At 54.1% G+C, this 21048-nt stretch overlaps 2 protein-coding genes across 6 annotated transcripts; one reads left to right on the top strand and one right to left on the bottom strand.

The window, feature by feature from the left end:
• Positions 1-1757: 1757 nt before the first annotated feature.
• Positions 1758-10823, bottom strand: TMEM43 (transmembrane protein 43). Of its 5 annotated transcripts, none has more exons than XM_069497745.1 (12): positions 10663-10823; positions 7244-7393; positions 6169-6288; positions 5875-5969; positions 5492-5541; positions 5211-5280; positions 4981-5051; positions 4471-4592; positions 4198-4272; positions 3847-3948; positions 3293-3410; positions 1758-3078 (listed from the first exon to the last, which is right to left on the bottom strand). In XM_069497745.1, the coding sequence occupies exons 1-12, from the start codon at positions 10672-10674 to the stop codon at positions 2876-2878; spliced, it is 1188 nt and encodes a 395-aa protein (XP_069353846.1). In that variant the 5' UTR covers positions 10675-10823; the 3' UTR covers positions 1758-2875. The 5 variants fall into 5 exon arrangements, with proteins under 5 accessions (XP_069353846.1, XP_069353845.1, XP_069353843.1 ...); XM_069497744.1 differs by having other exon boundaries at positions 4201-4272; positions 6169-6303; XM_069497742.1 differs by having other exon boundaries at positions 6169-6303.
• Positions 10824-11092: 269 nt separating this feature from the next.
• CHCHD4 (coiled-coil-helix-coiled-coil-helix domain containing 4) lies at positions 11093-16358 on the top strand. The gene is made up of 3 exons (XM_069497675.1): positions 11093-11278; positions 13659-13757; positions 15648-16358. Exons 1-3 carry the CDS (start codon positions 11257-11259, stop codon positions 15953-15955), a joined length of 429 nt encoding a protein of 142 aa, XP_069353776.1. The 5' UTR covers positions 11093-11256; the 3' UTR covers positions 15956-16358.
• Positions 16359-21048: the final 4690 nt, after the last annotated feature.

Here is a 21048-nt window from a genome sequence, read left to right on the forward strand (position 1 = left end):
CTGTTGAGACCCCACGGAAGACTAGATTTTGTTTCTGTCTAGGCCGGGAACTCAACCTTTACGCACATACAGTTTGTTTTTCCTGTGTCGGAGGAGATGCTGTTTAATCTTTGACGGGAGCCGTTAAAAATTCGAGTCCGTGTTAACCAAGGAAAACAAACACAACACTCGGGCTGTGACTCACGGGGCGAGAGCCTGGCTGCAGAGCTCTTGTTGCCAAACAGACCGGGGTTGCCGTGGAAACCACGGTCCTGAGAGACAGCTAGTCACTTGGACAACATGTTATGGAAATGAAATACAAGGGTAGGTTCTGGAAAGTTCTCCCTCACCTGCTTGTCACTAGGGAGGAGCTTTTTGCAAACCGCGGGCTTCTCAGCAATGAGCAGCTCGTGGCTCCAGAACACCAAGCAACGTGAATGAAAACTTAGGTGCTACAAGTCAGGTGTTTATAGGTTTTCTCCTCTGAGGTCAGCTCCTGCCGTCTGTCCACCTGGCCCCCACCCCAGAGTCCTCCCTGTTCTGTCCCTGGGTGCTCCTGCCGTCTGCCCACCTGGGCCCACCTGTCCCCAGAGTCCTCCCTGTTCTGTCCCTGGGTGCTCCTGCCGTCTGCCCACCTGGGCCCACCCCAGGGTCCTCCCTGTTCTGTCCCTGGGTGCTCCTGCCGTCTGCCCACCTGGGCCCACCTGTCCCCAGAGTCCTCCCTGTTCTGTGCCTGGGTGCTCCTGCCGTCTGCCCACCTGGGCCCACCCCAGGGTCCTCCCTGTTCTGTCCCTGGGTGCTCCTGCCGTCTGCCCACCTGGGCCCCCCCCCCCGAGTCCTCCCTGCTCTGTCCCTGGGTGCTCCTGCCATCTGCCCACCTGGGCTCCACCCCAGAGTCCCCCCTGTTCTGTCCCTGGGTGCTCCTGCCATCTGCCAACCTGGGCCCACCCCAGAGTCCTCCCTGTTCTGTTCCTGGGTGCTCCTGCCGTCTGCCCACCTGGGCCCACCTGTCCCCAGAGTCCTCCCTCTTCTGTCCTTGGGTGCTCCTGCCCTCTGCCCACCTGGTTTCCAGGTAGAAGTGCTCTGTCCCCATATTACAGTTGGGGAAACTGAGGCTCAGAAATCTTCGCTTCGCCTAACATCACACGGCCAGTTGGTGGCAGACTTCGGACTCAGAACTTGGGTCTGTGAGTAGTTGACTTTAAATTTTCATTGAAACCTATTTTAACCACTAAAAGCAACCTAGAACTGAGCTCTAAAAATACCTGTATAGGGTTTTCTTTTTTTTTTTTTTTCTTTGCGACAAGAGTCTTGCTTTGTCACCCAGGCTACAGTGCAGTGGCGTCTTCGTGGCTTTCCGCAACCTCCAACTCCTGGGCTCAAGCGATCCTCCTGCCCCAGCCTCCCGAGTAGCTGGGACTACAGGCATGCGCCACCACGCCCGACTCATTTTTCCTACTTTGAGTTGCCCGGCTAATTTTTTCTATTTTTAGTTGTGCAGCTAATTTTTTTCTATTTTTAGCAGAGACGGGGTCTCACTCTTGCTCAGGCTGGTCCCGAACCCCTGACCTCGAGTGATCCTCCCGCCTCGGCCTCCCAGAGTGCTGGGATGACAGGCACGAGCCACCACGCCCAGCCTGTACAGTTTTTAATGAACTGTATGGTTGCATTCTTTAAGATAAAAATTTCATTAAGAATGAAAAAAAAAAAAAGAAAAAGAAAAACCCCAAACAAAATAACATCAACGTTATATACCAGAAGACATTTAGAAATTTATTTCCAATTTTTATCAAAAATACAAAGATGATACAAATTTTCCCAAAGCCGTCAAATTTTACTTAACACTATTTTGCCCTTTTGGAACACTTTGGAAGTTGGCAGGAATTTAAAATGCGTATAAGAAAAAAAAAAAAAAATAACACAGACCGAATCCCGAGAATTTTGTATTTAGCCATCACGTGGTTAAGGCTGTGTGTGTTTTTCAAAAGCGTTCTTGAAGAATCCAGAGCTCGGATGAAAGTGCTCATTTAATAAGCAGTAGTGAAGACTGTCTGCAATCCTAAACGGTCTGCAAATCACCTCCGGGTGGGTATGTTTTCTTTTTTTTTTTTTCCTTGTTTTTTTTCCTTTCTTTTTTTTTTTTTTCTTTTCCGTTTTTTTTTCTTTTCCGTTTTTTTTTCTTTTTTTTTTCTTTTCCGTTTTTTTTTCTTTTTTTTCTTTCTGTTTTTTTTCTTTTTCTCAAGCATACATAGAAGATAGGGTATGTTTTCAACGGGAAGCGTCTCGATTTACGGTCCAGCTAGTCCAGGATAGGAGAGACCATCGTCGATGGCGGTTTCAGGAGTGCTGACCTCTTAGTATTGCAGCTACCAAATAGTCGCCAAAGCCGCCACTGCCAGCAGGCACAAAAAACAACGTCCACGGATGCACGAGATTAAAGGACATGCAGAGAATCTTTTAGGACATCGTGGCTGTGTGAGGCTCAGAGGGAGCGGGGCGAGACGGGGGTGTTCTCTGGCCAGGCTTGGGCCTCAGATTGTCAAATTTGGGTTCACGTCGAAGGCGCCAAGCTTTAGTCTAAAGCTGCCACCCTCTTCATGGCGGATGAAGACCCCCAAACCAAGGTCAGGTGCGTGGCTGCGTTCGGATGCGGGAGGACGACAGGAGATGCTATTTTCCACCCTCCGGAGAGTCCCCGTCTCCTGCCAGGGCGAAAGCAAACCTTTCCGCGGACGCAGGAGCGCGAAGCCCCCTCAATGTCCAGCTTTGCCCCGTTGGTGACGTCGTCCGGCGGTGTCTGTTCACAGGGTCCCCGACTGCCCCGGGCTCCCGCCCCGGCGTGGCGCTCGGGCAGGGGGCGCGGGGCGGCCGGGGTCCCGCCGGGGGGCCCCGCGTCTCACTCCAGCTTCTTGGCTGGCACCCGCGTCCGGACAATGGCGATGGGCACCAGGGCCAGGCAGGCGATGACAATGGCCCACGGCGGCCGGTAGAAGAGCCAGCCGGCCGCCACCGTCAGCAGGGTCAGCGAGGTGGCCACGCAGAAGGCAAAGGCCTTCAGGCCGATGTCCACCAGGTCTCGGAAGACGGGAAACCAGTCCACTGGGAGGGGACAAAGGCCATGAGGCCACCGCGCCTTGCTCTGCTCACTCGGCACACAGCCGCGGGGCAGGGACACGGGGGGGTGGGGTGCCCAGTGGCCTCCTCTCTGCCCCGCGGAGCCCCCTGTCAGGCCGGATGGCACCACACGGGCCCTGCCCGGTCGTCCCCAGCTGTCCCCAGCCGTCCCCAGCCGTGCCCAGCTGTCCCCACCTACCCAGCGTGTAGAGGATGCGGGTCATGAGGTTCAGCCCCATGAACATGGCCATCCAGCCGGCCGCCCGCAGGCCCCAGGTCTTCACGGAGTTGCTCTTCAGTTCCCTGTGGAACACGTCCTGGGGGACAAGGCGGGGACGTCAGACTCCGCCGGCGACGGGGGGACCCTCCCACCCGCTCTGCGTCCCTCCGCCGCCGCCGGGCGGAGCCCAGAGCAAGGCCTGAGACGTCCCCGCGGCGGGTGACAGCCGTCCTCGCCGCACAGCCCAGCTCCGCCCAGCGTCCTCGGCTCACGGTGTCCCCTGCCGTGCGTGGGACGCTCCTGCCTGTGGCCTGGTGCCACCGGCTGCTGCCCCGAGACCGAGTCCGCATGTGCGTGCTCTGCCGCGCCTGGGATTTGCGTCCCACCCGCAAGACACCTCCTTCACATGCGGGAGAATGTTCCAGAATCCGAAAGGATCTGGAGTCTGCGATCCTGCGGGTCACGCATTTTGGACAACGGACACTCGACCTCCTCTCTCTTTTTCTCTGGCCAGGGCGGCGCCAGCCGCTCACCTCCGCCGAGAAGTCCCCGTGGTGGAGCAGCAGCAGGGTGTCCCCCGACTTCGTGGAATACGGCACCAGCTGGTCACCCCGCTGCCGGGCGATCACGGTGACCTGGCCAGGGACGTGCGCGTTAGGGCCGAGGGGACGATCCGAGGGCAAGCGGGGGCCGGGCGAGAGCCACAGCGGGGAGCACAGGAGGCGGGGGACCCGGTGGCCGCAGGGACGGGGACCTCCCGAATGCGTTTCCAGGGAGGGGGCGGCCCAAGCGTTCCGGACACTGTCCAGAGTGTCTGTGTCCCCGGCGAGGCCAGGCCCTGCCTCGGGGGTCCCCCCCGTCCCCCACCCCGGGAGGCCGGTTACCACGTGGGCCGGGCCCAGGTCGGGATCGTCACTGCTGAGTCCCGCGTAGGAAAAGGCCACACGTAGGTCTCCCACCTGCGGGGGGAAGGGGGTGGGGACAGTGAGGCCGGGTCCCTCGCGCCACGCCTGGGCCCAGGCGGGCGGTGTCCCCCGAGGGCCTGTCCCCCCGCCCCGCTGCGGTCCACTCGGCCCACGGAGGAAGCCGGGTTCGGCCCGCGGGTGTCCCCCGGGGATGCGCGACCCTCGGGGACCCCCAGCCTGTGCCCCACGCACCTCTGGGTACTTCGGATTTTCGGAGTGGTAGAAAAAGTCCCCGCGGCGGATGATGTCCACGTGTGGGTCCTCCAGCCTGGACAGGCTCAGGGGCTTGAAGTTGTCGACCTTGTCGATGAGGCCTGAGAGGTGTAGGTGGTGGGGGGGGGGGACCGGAGCGATTTCGGCCACCAGCTCCTCCCCTGTGCCCTCCCCCCACCGAGCCAGGGTGACCACAGCCCCCGCAGTGGCCTCAGCCGTTTGCCCTTTGCCCTTTGCCCTCCCAGCTGGGGCTACAGCCACGCATGTCCCCGCCAGACCCCCGCCTGGGCCGGGGGGGACGGAGCAGCCAGCAGGCCCGGCCCGGGTCACCCGTCCTCCGCCCGTCACCGTGGCCGTCTGGGCCCCGAGAGTTCTCTCTCTCTCTCTCCGGCCTCCCCTGGGCCAGGCCAGGGGCAGGGGGGGATCCGAGCCCCGGGATGACCGTGGCCAGCGGTGACAGCTCCTCTCCCGGAAGGGCCTGCGACTTACCGGCCGAGAGGAAAAACCTGCCGATTTGGACAAAGGGGGCCGTCGCCGTGAAGGACTCCACCGCCATGGCGCTGTGAAGAGACGGAGGGGGCCCGTGTCACGGCCGCGCCGCGGAGCCATCTCCCCACGAGGCAGAACGAGCTCCGTCGTCCCATTACTCAGACGCGGAAACTGAGGCTGGGGAGCGAGCGGCCGGTACAAGTGGACGCTCGGGCCCGGCCCTCCCTCACCTGGGGTTTTTGTGGCCGATCTCTCGGTCGAAGTTTTTGCTGTTGACGATGTCCGACCTCCATTCCGTGTCTGCTTGGGGACGGGGGGTGGGGGGCACACAGTGACTCGGGGACCCACGGTCACGGAGGCCACATCCGAGCCCAGGGCACTTGAGGGCCAAGGGGGTTGGGGGAGGGAGAGCAGGGCTCTGGGGAATGGTCCCAGCGCCACCCGCAGCCCCACTGTCCCCGCTGCTGGTGGCCTCGGCCGGGCCGGTGACCCCATGGGGCGCGGTACTCACTGTAGGAGAACCTCGTCTCCTTCTTCACCTGCCCGTCCTCGGTGTACTCCCTGCGGGGAGGCACAGGGAGCCCCGGCTTGGCCCACGTCTCCGGCCGGGAGCCACCGGGAGGCCACCTCTGCTCCCTCGAGGCCCAGAAGAGGGGACGTCCCCGCCACTTCCCACACAGGGGGCTGCCCGGTCCCCCTTTTTCCCATAGCGACTTCTCGCTGCCTCGCTGCACCCTCCCGCTGCAAGACCCCTGGCTGCTCGTTGGACGATAATTCCGTTTTTTTTTTCTGGTAGGAAGAGCTTTGTGCTCTGAGTCGCAAAGGCGACAGGGTGGCAGCCACCTTGCGTTCCCTCCGCGCCCCTGTCCTGGTAGGGGGGGGGGCCCGGCTCACCTGTGCTCCTCCGTCTCCACCCACTGGTACATCTCCACGCGCCGCCGCAGTTTCACGGCCGGAAGGTGGACCCCGTAGTTGGGGTCCGACAAGAGCTGCGAAAAGAATCGGACAGACCCGGAAACGTTAGGGGTGAGACTCGGTCAGCCCTGCGTGCCTGGCTCGGGGCGGGGAGCGGGGCGGGGGTGGCCAGACTGGTGGCCGGGCACTGGACACACGTGTGTCCGTCCCCAGCAATGTGCCCTGAGTCAGTCCTCCCCCCCCGGGGGGGTCCGCGACCACCGCCAAGCCTACCTTGGACGTCCGCAGGGCGCCGACGATATGCACCAGCCTCCCCTCGTTCTCCGGAGCCACGCTGTGGATGCTGTCCGGGGACACCACGAGGGACAGCCCTTCGGCCAACGAGGTGGCCGTCTTCAGCGCGCGGCCCTGTGAGCAGAGGGGAGTTGGGGACTCTAAGAGCTCAGGGGTGGCCCGGTACGGTTGTGCTTGTTGCAGACTGTCGGGGGTGGCCCGGCACGGTTGTGCGTGTTGCACACTGTCGGGGGTGGCCCAGCACGGTTGTGCTTGTTGCAGACTGTCGGGGAGCATGGAGACCCGTCTCCCCATTTTACCAGTTGGAAAGCTGAGGTCTCGCAGGTGGCGGTCAGGATTGGAACCCACAAATCCTAATTTCCCAGACGGGCTTCGTCCCACCCCGCACCCCGGCAGTCTCAGCACTGCCCCCGGGCTGGGACTAGCTGGTGTCTCTGCCTGCCCCGGGCCCTCCCCCCCATCTCCTCTGCCTTCTTCTCCTCTCCCCTACTCTCACGCCCCGTGGTGTACACAGGCTCATGTACGCCGCTGTCCAAATCACGTGACGCAGGCCTCGTCCCCCGGCCACAGGGCTTGGCCGAGCTGGGAGACCGAGAGAGCTCCCTGCAGCTTTTGCCAAACTGATTTACAGAAGAACCGGTTCCCGTTCTCTCCGGGATTGCTAAACTGGATGGACGGGAGCCCGGACTGGTTGGGATTACCTTTGCCACCACAAAAGAAGACGCTGCCCCAGAAAAACTCCGCAGAGAAAAACAGGCGAGAGAGGAAGAAACGGAGATTCCTGGCGCTCCAGCAGGAGCAGCTGGATCCAGCCGTGCCTGAAGCAGGTATTTTACCCCCCCCTCAATTTTCAGGTGTGCGAACCGATCCATTCCCCTTCCTGTTTACGTCAGTTGTGCGGTGGGTCACAGCAGAATGCCAACGAACACAGCACCCCGCTCTGTCTTCTGCCAAACCGAGGCCCTGTATTACCAAATCGCGCTCCCAGATTCATCGCTTTTGCTGCTGACGCTCTAGGGACTCTCGCTCTGCACAGGGGACCCGGACATCTTACCTCATTGGTGAAGATGATGTAGAAGGAGAGGAGGAAGGTCATGAGCCCCACAAACATCCCGCCCGAGGTCTCGCTCAGCCGCTCCAGGAAGCCTGGCTCGGGGCTGGTTGTAATTCTGACGTGCTCTCTCCTGGGACCCGTACTGGAGCACTAAGGAAAAACAACACACATCAAAAAGATCAGTGAAAAATTTTTTTTAAAACTAAATGGAATTTTTCTATTTATTTTTACTGGGTTTTTTTTTTTTTTTAACTTTCATCACATACGGTAAAAATGCACAGATATTTAATGTGCAGCTTCATGGGTTTCCACCAATGTATACCCCATTTGACCGACACCGAGAGCAAGATACGGAACATTTCTATCAGCCCAGAAAGTTTCTGCACCCCTGCCCAGGAAGCATGGAGGATCATGGGGGATCCACATACAAATCTATATGTTTAGGCCGGGCGCGGTGGCTCACGCCTGTCATCCCAGCACTCTGGGAGGCCGAGGTGGGCGGATCGTTTGAGCTCAGGAGTTCGAGACCAGCCTGAGCAAGAGTGAGACCCCATCTCTACTAAAAATAGAAAGAAATTATATGGACAGCTAAAAATATATATAGAAAAAATTAGCCGGGCATGGTGGCGCATGCCTGTAGTCCCAGCTACTCGGGAGGCTGAGACAGGAGGATCGCTTGAGCTCAGGAGTTTGAGGTTGCTGTGAGCGAGGCTGACGCCACGGCACTCACTCTAGCCTGGGCAACAGAGTGAGACTCTGTCTCAAAAAAAAAAACAAAAAAAAACCAGGCCGGGCGCGGTGGCTCACGCCTGTAATCCTAGCACTCTGGGAGGCCGAGGTGGGCGGATCGTTTGAGCTCAGGAGTTCGAGACCAGCCTGAGCAAGAGCGAGACCCCGTCTCTACTAAAAATAGAAAGAAATTATATGGACAGCTAAAAATATATATAGAAAAAATTAGCCGGGCATGGTGGTGCATGCCTGTAGTCCCAGCTACTCGGGAGGCTGAGGCAGGAGGATCGCTTGAGCTCAGGAGTTTGAGGTTGCTGTGAGCTAGGCTAACGCCACGGCACTCACTCTAGCCTGGGCAACAGAGTGAGACTCTGTCTCAAAAAAAAAAAAACAAAAAAAACCCAAATCTATATGTTTAAAGACACATGTAATATAGACGTTATATATTATATAAAGACATGTACGCACAGACATATATGTTATATAAACACATTTATATACATACATATTGTATATAGTATATATTATGGAAAGATATATTACATAAACACATGTACATACATATATATTGTATGTTATATATTATATAAAGATACATATAGTATATATGTTATATAGACGTATTATATAAACACTTGTATATATACAATATATATACAATATATATTATATATTACATAAAGACATGTTATATAAAGACATGTGGATACATGTATAGTATATACTATATAGACATGTTATGTATTATATAAACACACGTATATACATATAGTATATATTATATGTTATATAAAGATATATATTACATAAAGACATGTACATATATATTGTATGTTATATATTATATAAAGATATATATAGTATATATGTTATATAGACATGTTATGTATTATATAAACACTTGTATATACATATACAATATATATTATATATTACATAAAGACATGTTATGTTATATAAAGACATGTAGATACATGAATAGTATATACTATATAGACATGTATTATATAAACACATATATACACATATTATATATGTTATATAAAGATATATGTTATATAAAGATATATATTATATAGACAGGTATATACATATATTGTATGTTATGTATTATATAAATATATGTTATACATCATGTAAAGACATGTATATGCATATATTATGTTATATGTTATATAAAGGCATGTATATTATATTAAGACATGCATACACATATATGTATATGTTATATATTATGTAGACATGTTCTACATTACATAGACACATATATTGTATGTTATATATTCTAGACATGTTATATATTATTTAAAGACATTTATGTTCTGTATCATATAAAGACGTTGCATATGTTACATATTATATGAAGACAGATATCCGTATACTATGTGTGTCCATCATATACATATTCTCATGTACAAAACGAAGACGGGGACAGCGTGTTCACTACAGGCCCCGTTGTTGTCACGCTGATTAAGAGCTCTGTTGCCTCCCTGCCCCGCCCCCCATCGGCGGAGCTTTCTGCCTCACCCAGCCCGGTGGCTCCGGGCACTGTGTCCCCAGCTACCGGGTGACACGGGCCTGGCAGCAGAGGGTCCCCAAATGCACCTGCGCTCCTCGGAGAGGAGTCAGGGCCCAACAGCCCCGAGACGGTCCCTGGCCCCCGGGGACAGGCTTTCTGTCGTGCTCTAAGTCCCTCCCACAGGCCAGACAGGCCATCTCCAGCACGTCCCCAGGCTGGGCAGGTGCCCTCCCCCCTGCAGGGGAGACTCCACCGGGGGTGACAGGCCCTCTCCAGCACGTCCCCAAGCTGGGCAGGCGCCCTCCCCCCTGCAGGGGAGACTCCGCCGGGGGGTGACAGGCCCTCTCCAGCACGTCCCCAAGCTGGGCAGGTGCCACCCCTGCAGGGGAGACTCCGCCGGGGGTGACAGGCCCTCTCCAGCACGTCCCCAAGCTGGGCAGGTGCCCTCCCCCCTGCAGGGGAGACTCCGCCGGGGGTGACAGGCCCTCTCCAGTACGTCCCCAGGCTGGGCAGGTGCCCTCCCCCCTGCAGGGGAGACTCCACCGGGGGGGTGACAGGCCCTCTCCAGCACGTCCCCAAGCTGGGCAGGTGCCACCCCTGCAGGGGAGACTCCGCCGGGGGTGACAGGCCCTCTCCAGCACGTCCCCAAGCTGGGCAGGTGCCCTCCCCCCTGCAGGGGAGACTCCGCCGGGGGTGACAGGCCCTCTCCAGCACGTCCCCAAGCTGGGCAGGCGCCCTCCCCCCTGCAGGGGAGACTCCGCCGGGGGTGACAGGCCCTCTCCAGCACGTCCCCAGGCTGGGCAGGCGCCCTCCCCCCTGCAGGGGAGACTCCACCGGGGGTGACAGGCCCTCTCCAGCACGTCCCCAGGCTGGGCAGGTGCCCTCGGCTGGCTGCGCCCCCGGCGGCCCCAGAAGCGCCTGCACGGAGGACGCGAGCGGTGAGTCACCGGCCTGTCCCACGCCCAGCGCCCGCCGCCGTCTGCCGAGCGACAGTGTCCCGAGAGAGGGGCGTCGCGGGGAGCAGGGGCCTGGAAGGGACCACCCTCGGTCGCGGCCTCATCGGACCCAACCCCCACCGGGCGGAGGGGACAGGGGGCCCCCCGGGCGACGAGGAGCCCCGGGGGGCGACGGCGACGTCTGGGCGTGGCCCGGCAGACCCGGGGACACTCACATTCGCCGCCATGGCGGGACCGGCTTGCGGCTGCCGCCTCCTCGCTCGGTTCGGCCCAGCGAGCGGGTTGACGACCGGAGCGCGCGGCGCAGCGGCCTCTCGCCCCGGAGCTCCGAAAACCCGGGCGGAGCCGCCAGACCGGGACCGACTTGCAACACAGGCACCGCCCACCACCCTGGGCACCTCCGCTCGTCTGCGCACGCGCGCCGCAAGGCCTCCTGGAAAATGGAGTCCGGCGCCCGGCGCTTTCGTCGCACCGTTTTGACGCGCGCGGTGCCTCCCTGACGCGCCTGCGCGCTGCGAGCCTTTCGCGGACATGGAGTTGCTACTGGCTGGAGAGTGGCCCGGGGGGGGGGGGGGGCGCGCGGCCTGCCGGGAAATGTAGTTTTCGGCCGAGGGGTGGGGGAGAGGGCCGGGCCGGCGCCGGCAGGCCGCGGAGGCAGGCGCGCGGCGGGCAGACCTGAAGGGGGCGGGTCCGCGCGGTCCTCGGAGGTTCCCGCCCGGCTCGAGGAGACGGAGGTCACGGCGGGAAGCTGTCGCCTCCGCCGCCGCCGCCGCCGCCGCTTCCGAGAGGTCTCAGCGCCGGGCTCAGCCATGTCCTACTGCCGGCAGGAAGGTAGGGGGGGCGCGCTGCCATGGAGACCGGCCGGGGAGGGGGCGGGGCGGGGAGGGGGTCGCCACCCCGGTGTCGCGGGGCGGTAAACCGAGGCCGGGAGGGGGAGCAACGGGGGCCGATCCAAGGTCACCGCGAGGCTCGAACCCGGACCGCGGGGGAGCCGTACCCTAGGCCCGGGGCGGGGAGGGGACGCGCGGCGCCCGCTGCGTGTGGCTGGGAATTTGGAATTCGTTGCTGTTAATCATTACTGTGCCTGCCGCGCACCACGTGTTTCCGTTTTGCGCGCGCCTTTAACTGGCTGCTTGTCCCCGAGCCGCCACCCAGACAGAGCCCATGCCCTCCAGGCCCCGGTTTGCAGTTTTTGTAAAACAAAACGCTGGGCGTCATGCTTTCTTCTTGACGTACCTTCTTTGTGCCAGAGAAGGGGGATGGCGGGCGCTTTTCCTGCAGAGAGGGAGCCGGAACCCACCCAGGGAATCCTTCGGCGAAAAGTCCAGCCCCGTCCGTTTAATTCCAGCGGGCTGGAGCCCGGAGAAGGAGGGCGGCCTGACCAGGGGTTATATCCATCCAGCCTGGAACGCTGAGCCTGGGCCTCAGAGCCCTGGTCCGCTTCTAGAACTCCTCTTCCTTGCCTGGATCACAAACTCATAAGCCTCTCTCTCTAATGAGCACCGTTAAAATTTGTGTTCATCACTACTGAAGGTGTGACGCGAGCAAAAGTCCTCTGCCCTCCCCGCTTCGTTAGACAGTAGTAGGTCTCGTGTAGGTTTTTTTTTTTTTTTCTCGTTTTTTTTTTCCCCTCGTTTTTTTTTTTTTCTCGTTTTTTTTTTTTTTTTTTTTTTTTTTGAGACAGAGTCTCGCTCTGTCGCCCGGGCTAGAGTGCCATGGCGTCAGCCTCGCTCACAGCAACCTCAGACTCCTGGGCTCATGCGATCCTCCTGCCTCAGCCTCCCGAGTAGCTGGGACGACAGGCATGCGCCACCACGCCCGGCTCATTTTTTCTATATATATTTTTAGCTGTCCAGCTAATTTCTTTCTATTTTTAGTAGCGACGGGGTCTCGCTCTTGCTCAGGCTGGTCTCGAACTCCTGACCTTGAGCGATCCTCCCGCCTCGGCCTCCCAGAGGGCTGGGATGACAAGCATGAGCCACCACGCTCGGCCAAGGGTGACAATAATTTATAGAGTCACTATAAGACAGTGTGACTGCACGCACCCCGGTTTTCTGTGCTCACCAGCCTCCTGTGAGAAGCTCCTCGCAGAAAATGCATCTGGCTCGCACCGGGCTGGTTCCCTGGAGGCCTTGGACCTTCTGGTAGCCAGGCCCGAGGCGGGGGCTGTGGCCTTGAACAAGGTGCTGTGCAGTTTAAGGTGCCAGCTTCCCGGTGCTGGCCCTGCAGACCCCCACCCCTGACCCTACCTGCCAGCCTATTCTGTTTGTCCTAAAAAATAAGGAATTACAGACGGTTACAGACGCTAAAAACATCAGCACTAGGCCTGTGACCTAGAAGGGCTGTTGGCTGTGGGTACTCTCTGACCCTCTGTGTCCTCATCCTTTCAGAGGCAGGTGCCTGGGCTGTTTCTCCAGAGGACGCCTTGGACAGATGCAGGGGCTGTCACAGAGCGTGTGGGCTGCACGCTCGCTTAGTCAGAGCTCTCAGTCTTCCTCTGTCTTTTCTTGCATCCCACACCCTGTGCATAAACCGCTAATGGGCTAGAAAACATCCTTTTTCTTCATGCGCTTTTTTTTTTTATGCCCTGCTCCCCATCCTCCCAGCGTGTGAGAGCAGCTTGTGTCACACAGAGTGGGGTGGCAGCGCCGTGGCGGGCATCCGAGCATGCCCGGCCCTTCATCGTGCAAGTGTCGTCTGGGAGCTGACTGCAGGGAGCTCCCTGGGAGGGCTGGGGAGGAGGGAAACAGAGCAAGCAGGCGAGGCGCTCACGGGTTGCGGGATCACGTGGACAGTCAGAGGGGCACGGGTTTCTGAGAGGGACAGCCTCCTTCCTTTGTCCTGGGTGAGGGGGCTGTTCCTTTCTGGATGGGAAGACGAAAAGACCGGTTGCATTTGGGCCTTAGAAGCAGTCGCGTTGGCTGGGCTGGGCCATTCTGGCTCCCGCCTGGAGAAGGCACAAGGAGGCAAGGCACGCTGCCTTCTCACTCACAGCCTCGGTGGCTGGCGTTTTTGTCCCAGCCGCAGGCCCCTCGGGAGAAGTGACTGCTAGCCCGTCCGCCAGTCGGTGGTGCGGCAGTTTGGTGGCCGTCTCAGTCGCGGCTTTGCAGACGGGACAGTCTTCCATCTCGGCGTGCGCGGCAGCTTTGGGTTGAAGGCCGCCGCAGTGCCCTTGAGTGAAACCGCCCTTCGTCTGTTCTCCAAACACTAGGGAAGGATCGCATCATCTTCGTGACCAAAGAAGACCACGAAACGCCAAGCAACGCAGAGCTGGTGGCCGATGACCCCAACGACCCGTACGAGGAGCACGGTGAGTGCCATGCGGCGTTCCAGGGACCCACAGACACGTTCTTCCGGAGGCGGGGAGCCCGGCGTGCCGAATTCCTTCCCCAGTTTGCCCTGGCGCAGGCCGGCCTTTGAGAAGCCAATAAAACCCAGAGAACTCCGGGACCCGGGTTCTGGGCTCTCAATTGCAAAATCGCTAAATTACAGCCGACTCTGTAGGCTGCCAGTGTGTGTCACCTCCCCGCCATCCAGCGCCCAGCGCTGTGGCTGCCATGGTGCTGGGCGTAGCTGAGATGGCAGAATTCCTGTTCCTAGAATCCAAAACCCAGGAGGGTCTCAAAGATCAGCTGGTCCAAGGGGAGACCGAGGGCCCAGAAGTAGCAAGGACTGGAACTAACTCGAGTCCTTGACCGCGTGTTTGAAACCACACAGCGTCCGGGCTGACTCGGCCACACCCTGTGTGTAGATTTTCCTTGTTTCCCCGAAGTGCCAGTCGGTGCCATGTTCTCTGTGACCAGCTGTCTCCTTCCAGCTCGCCCGCCCCTGAGAAACATCAAAACAGGGGCTCCCGCGGACCTGGGTCGTAATTTTTCAGTGATCAAAATTTATATTATTTTAACATAAAGTGTTATCATTTCTTTTGGACACAGGTCATGCAGATTTGAACCTCTAGGGGGCAGCACTTGGGAACGTTTTTTTTTTTGTTGTTTTTTTTTTGTTTTTTTTTTTTTTTCTGTTTTATTTTCTGGGTTTTTTTTTTTTTTTTTTTTTTCTGTTTTTTGTTGGTTTTTTTTTTTCTGGTTTTTTTTTTTTTTTTTCTGGTTTTTTTTTTTTTTTCCAGCACAGATTCCTGTGAGGTGGGGAGAGGTGGTGAGATGGGGGAAAGGGCTCTGGGAATCCTGCAGGCCTGGCTGCCGCCCCGACTCGGACCCCAGGAACCCCAGAAACCTCGTGTCTAAGCCGTGCCTAGTAGCACCCGCTGCGGGAATAGACAGAGGAATATGTGAGTTCCCAAGCACGGCTTAACTCGGGGGAGCTCGCTGTGTAGCCGCCGGTGGTGCTGGCGGGCAGCTGCCTGCCAGGGGGCCGGGGCGGTCGGCGTCCCCTCTGTCATCCTCACTTTACACAGAAGGAACAGCGGTGGCCGGCGCGTTGGTCAGGGCAGTTTGCTGAGCTGGAGCTAAGAGGCGGGTTTCACCTGGGACTTTGGACACCAGAGCCAGGGCGGGCACCTCCCTGCAGGGGAAAAATCAGGCCTCATTTCGTTGGCATTTTACAGGCAGGAGCGTCCGTATGAATCGTATTTCCGTGTCTGTCACACAACAGCACACGAAGCCACCCTGAAAGCATTTTAGAGATCGATACTTTTGGGCGAGAATTCGGTGGCGCCCCGTGGCGTGCCACCAGCTTTCTCCCGTGCCGCACGTCCCGAACATCTGTCCCCGTCAGTGCACAAGGACCAGCCTCGTCCTTCGTACAGTCCCCAGACTCCGCCGAGCTTCCCAGAGCAGCTGCAGGCCGAGGGGGGCTCGGCGGCTGGGGGTGGGCGGGGGTGTCCGGTCCTCATGGTCCATATGGGCCAATCCAATCCCTTCCCAGTTCCAATCCCTTCCAGTTCCCAGCAGGGCCTGGAAGGACGAGATCAATACGTCAGCTCCTAAAAGCGCCTTCGGCTTTCCAAAAGCTCCTCAGTAAACCACGCAGACGATCGCTTCCCGGGCTGGAACGGTTCCCAGTGTTCTCAAAGCACAGCCTCCCAGCTCTGGGACAGGGCATTTGAACCCGACCCCAGGCAAGGGCCAGGCAGCGTCCGCCAGGCCACAAGAGTGCCCGCTGTTCTGCGCCTCGCTCTGGCATGTTCTGAAACCGTAAGAGGGGCTCTCTCACCCTTTCCTTGCTCGTCCTCCTGTTCCAGGCTTGATACTGCCCAGCGGAGGCATCAACTGGAACTGCCCGTGCCTCGGGGGCATGGCCAGCGGGCCCTGTGGGGAGCAGTTCAAGGCGGCTTTCTCGTGTTTCCACTACAGCACAGAGGACGTCAAGGGCTCGGACTGTATAGACCAGTTCCGGGCCATGCAGGAATGCATGCAGAAATACCCGGACCTCTACCCCCAGGAGGATGCGGAGGAGGAAGAGGAGAAGCAGCCAGTGGAACGTGCGGAAGAAACGGCTGCCACTGAAGCCACTGCAACAACCAAAGAAGCGGAGGAGCCGAGTTCATGAAGGCCACAAGGCGCTGGGCTCCAGTCTTTCCACTCTAGAATGATTCGGACCTTTTGCACAATGCCTTCTTGTCGCCTTCCCAGAAAGCGTCTTTTCCTCCGCTGTCCTGTGCAGTTTGAATGGGCAAAGTAACTTATTCGGCTGGCCGGAGGTCTTGGTCTCCCGCCGTGTACGCTGGAAAAAAAAAAATGGGGTCTGTACGTACGTGTGTCCCCCACAAACCTGTCAGGAAATGTAGCCGCCACGGCTGAATTCTCACACTGCTCTGAATTTTACCACTTTGAAATAACTGTGAATGTTGCCAGCACCCAAAAAAAATCGTTGTCCAGGAGTGTTTCTTGAGTTGATTTGGTCTGATTCACTGTATACTTTTGAGTGGATTTTGTACCCCTTTGGGTAACAATAGAAACAAAACCATTCTGACCTGGAGTATATGAGAAGGGGGTACCACATTCCTGATAAAATTTGGGTTTCCATTTTTGCAATGAGCCCCGGGTGTTCTGATTTTACAAGGTGGACCTTTGAACCCCTCCCGTGCACGGTCCCTTTGTCAGGGAAGAGAAGACAGGCTGGATTCTGTGGTTCTTGTGATTCCAAACCCCCTGGCTTCACCCTGGTCCCGTGCACTGTTCTGGAGAGATGGGGGACCTAACCGGTACCAAGGTAGCAGCCAGGACAGGAGAGAGTGGGAATGAACCACTCAATTAAAAAGAAACGTGATTTCTACCTGATTTTTGAACGCGTCCTTCATTTTCACGGATGAAAACTATTTTTGACGGATGAAAACTATTTTTGACGGATGAAAACTATTTTTGACGGAAAGAGATAGAAATTGTGAAAAAATTAAATCGCAGTTCTTTTTTCAAAGGTGCCGGAAAACCAGTGTGAATCTGTTAACGTTTTCTCCGTTGAGTTTAAAGCAAGCTCACCTGTTTCGTGTGCGAGCAAATGTCCCCGTGTCCTGTCTTTTGTGCTGTGTCGGGGGCATAGGTTTTGGGTAACCTCGAGCTTGTGCTCAGTAAAGAAAGGGGGGGAGCTGGTTCATCTCTTCCTCATTGCCTATTTTGGCTTCTAAAAGGTGACCAAGTCCCCTGGAGCGCTTGTTGAAGAATGGATTTACGAGTGTTAAACACCCACTTCGCATTTTCTCTTCCCCCCAGCCCCTGGGAACGACTCCAGCTACCTAATAAGTAGAGCATATATTATTTGTCCTTGTGTGCCTGGGTTGTTTCACTTAGCACGATTTTGTTACATACGTCAGAATTTCCTCGTTTTTTTTTTTTTTTTTTTTTTTTGTGAGACAGAGTGTCGCTTTGTTGCCCTGGCTAGAGTGAGTGCCATGGCGTCAGCCTAGCTCACAGCAACCTCAAACTCCTGGGCTTAAGTGATCCTACTGCCTCAGCCTCCCGGGTAGCTGGGACTACAGGCATGCGCCACCATGCCCGGCTAATTTTTTCTATATATATATTTTAGTTGGCCAGATAATTTCTTTCTATTTTTCGTAGAGACGGGGTCTCGCTCTTGCTCAGGCTGGTCTCGAACTCCTGACCTCGAACGATCCACCCGCCTCGGCCTCCCAGAGTGCTAGGATTACAGGCGTGAGCCACCGCGCCCGGCCTGAACGCTTGTTTTCTAATCTTTGCAATATGTACCTTGGAATGGAATTGTTGCACTATGGTAATTCTTCTGCATGTAAATTTTTGAGGGAAGATTCAACTAGTTTACACACAGCCTGTACCATTTTGTATTTCTACAAGCTGTGTTTAAGGGTATCCAGGTTTTCTGTATCCTTGCCAATAGGTATCTTCAATTTTTTTTTTTAACAATAGCCTTTCTAGTGTGTGTGAGTGGGTATGTCATTGTGGTTGGAATTTGAATTTCCATGATAACTAATAACGGGTAGTATCTTCTTATGTGCTTGTTGTCCAGTTGCTTGTGTGTGTGTGTAGTGTGTATTTTAAGCTCTTTATCCATGTTGTTATTTGGTTGTTTGTCTTTTTCCTGTTCAGTCTTTTTTTTTTTTTTTTTTGAGACAGAGTCTCACTTTGTTGCCCAGGCTAGAGTGAGTGCCGTGGCGTCAGCCTAGCTCACAGCAACCTCAGACTCCTGGGCTCAAGCGATCCTCCTGCCTCAGCCTCCCGAGTAGCTGGGACTACAGGCATGCGCCACTATGCCCGGCTAATTTTTTTCTATATATATGTATTTAGTTGTCCATATAATTTCTTTCTATTTTTAGTAGAGACGGGGTCTCACTCTTGCTCAGGCTGGTCTCGAACTCCTGACCTTGAGCGATCCACCCGCCTCGGCCTCCCAGAGTGCTAGGATTACAGGCGTGAGCCACCGCGCCCGGCCTCCTGTTCAGTCTTAAAAGCTGCTTATATATTCTGGATAGCAGACCCTCATCGGATATATAACGTGCCCCTGTGGGTTTTCATCTTACTTTCTTGGTGGTGCCTTTGGATTTTGAAAAGTTTTTAATTTGGGGGAAATTTTTCTTTACTGGCTGTGCTTATGGTGTCAGATCTAAGAAACCATTCTTACACCCAATGATATGAAGGTTTATCTCCATGTTTTTTTCCAGGGTTTATGTTTTTCTCTCTTACATTTTGGCCTGTGGACCATTTTGAGTTCCATTTTTCTGTGTGGTGTGATGTCAGGGTACAGTTTCATTCCTGTGCATGTGGATAGTTGTCTGACGTCCCTTGTGGAATTTAGGGACCTCGGGGCTGGCACACAATCAATTAACCATAGAGGCATGAATTTATATCTGGACCCTCAGTTCAGCTTCATTGATCTATATGTGTACCTTGATCCCAATATCATCCTGTTTTGATTGTTGTTGCTTTGTAGTAAAATTTAAGATTTAAAATTGGAAAGTGTGGACCTCCAAGTTTGTCTTTCTTTTTCAAGAAGGTTTTGGTTAATTGTGTTCCCTTAAAATTCCATTTGAGGCCGGGCGCGGTGGCTCACGCCTGTAATCCTAGCACTCTGGGAGGCCGAGGCGGGTGGATTGCTCAAGGTCAGGAGTTCGAGACCAGCCTGAGCGAGACCCCGTCTCTACTAAAAATAGAAAGACATTATATGGACAACTAAAAATCTATATAGAAAAAATTAGCCGGGCATAGTGGCGCATGCCTGTAGTCCCAGCTACTCGGGAGGCTGAGGCAGTAGGATCGCTTAAGCCCAGGAGTCTGAGGTTGCTGTGAGCTAAGCTGATGCCACGGCACTCACTCTAGCCTGGGCAACAAAGTGAGACTCTGTCTCAACAAAAAAAAAAAAAAAAAAAAATTCCATTTGAATATTAAGATCACTTTGCCCATTTATGCCGCGAGGACTTTTTGGATTTTTGTAGGAATTCCATTGAGTTTGAGATCACTTTGTGTAGTATGGCCGTCTTCAAACATATTCAGTCTCTAGTCAATGAACATGGAGTGTCTGGACATTTGTTTAGATTTTCTTTAGGTTTTTTTTTCCAGTAATGTTTTGTAATTTTCCACATCCAGGTCTTGCACCTTTGCTAATTTTTTTCCCGAGTGGGTTATTTTTGTTGACATTATTCAAATGGAATTTTTGTCTTAATTTTATTTCCACGTTCTTGATTGCCATACAGAAATAAAATGGATTTCTGTGTACTGAAATGTTCTGGAACTAAAACTTCTCTGGATTTGTTTGCTAGTTCAAATAATTTTTTTTGAATCCTTTGGGATTTTCTATATTTAAGATCATGTGATTTGGAATCTGTGAATAGATTTGCTTTCCTTTCACATATGGCTGCCTTTTTTTTTTTTTTTTAATTTAATTTTACAGAATCAAAGAGTCTAACAGTATATCTTGTTAGACACAGTATGTCCTCATAATGTATACATTATTTCTTGTACAATGATATGAAATAATATGGGAAATATTCATGATAAATTATTAAGTGAACAGTGCAAGTTAAAAACAATAGTTTCATATTTTTTTCCCCACCCCCTATGGCTGCCTTTTATTTCCCGTTCTTGTGTAATTATTCTGGATAGAACTTTCAATGCAATCTTATTTTTTTTATTTCAAATACTAATTAAGGTGGTACAAGTAGTTTTTGTTACCTGGCTATCTTGTGTAGTGCTGAAGTCAGAGGTGTGGGTGTGTCCATCATCAGAATATAGTGTTCACGGTGGGCAAATTTTTATCTTACACCTACGCTCCATTCCTCCCCCTTCTAGGTTTTTCATGTCCTTTTTATTGTCCTGTGCTCTGTGTATCCATGTAGTAGCTCCCACTTATTTGTGAGAACATACGGTGTTTGGATTTTTTTTTATTTTATTTTATTTTTTTTTATTTTTTTTTGAGACAGAGTCTCACTCTGTTGCCCAGAGCTAGAGTGAGTGCCGTGGCGTCAGCCTAGCTCACAGCAACCTCAAACTCCTGAGCTCAAGCGATCCTCCTGCCTCAGCCTCCCGAGTAGCTGGGACTACAGGCATGCACCACCATGCCCGGCTAATTTTTTCTCTATATATTTTTAGCTGTCCATATAATTTCTTTCTATTTTTAGTAGAGACGGGGTCTCGCTCTTGCTCAGGCTGGTCTCGAACTCCTGACCTTGAGCGATCCTCCCGCCTCGGCCTCCCAGAGTGCTAGGATTACAGGCGTGAGCCACCGCCTGTTTTTTATCTTTTTAATAATGGCTATTCTGATTGGGGTAAGGTGGTATCTTATTGTAGTTTTAATTTGCATTTCTCTGATGATCAACGATGTTTAGCAGTATTTTCATGTTTTCTGGCAATTTATCTTCTTTTCAAAAACTTCCGTTCTGGTCTTTTGCTCACTTTTTGATGAGGGTGTTTATTTTTTCCTTGCTGATTTGTTTGGGTCTTTGCATATTCTGGATATCAGTCTTTTGTCAGGTGCATAGTTGCAAATATTTTGTCCTGTTCTGTAGGTTGTGTATTCACTGTGTTGATTATTTCCTTTGCTGTGCAGAAGTTTTCTAATTTAATTAAGTCTCATTGATTTATTTTTGTTTTTGCTATATTTGGCTTTGGTGTCTTAGTCATAATTTCTTTGACTTGGCTGATATCTAAAAAGTTTTCCTACTTTTTTTTTTCCCTAGA

This window comes from Eulemur rufifrons, chromosome 22 (genome assembly GCF_041146395.1).
Source record: "Eulemur rufifrons isolate Redbay chromosome 22, OSU_ERuf_1, whole genome shotgun sequence".
In the NCBI taxonomy this organism is placed as follows: Eukaryota; Metazoa; Chordata; class Mammalia; order Primates; family Lemuridae; genus Eulemur; species Eulemur rufifrons.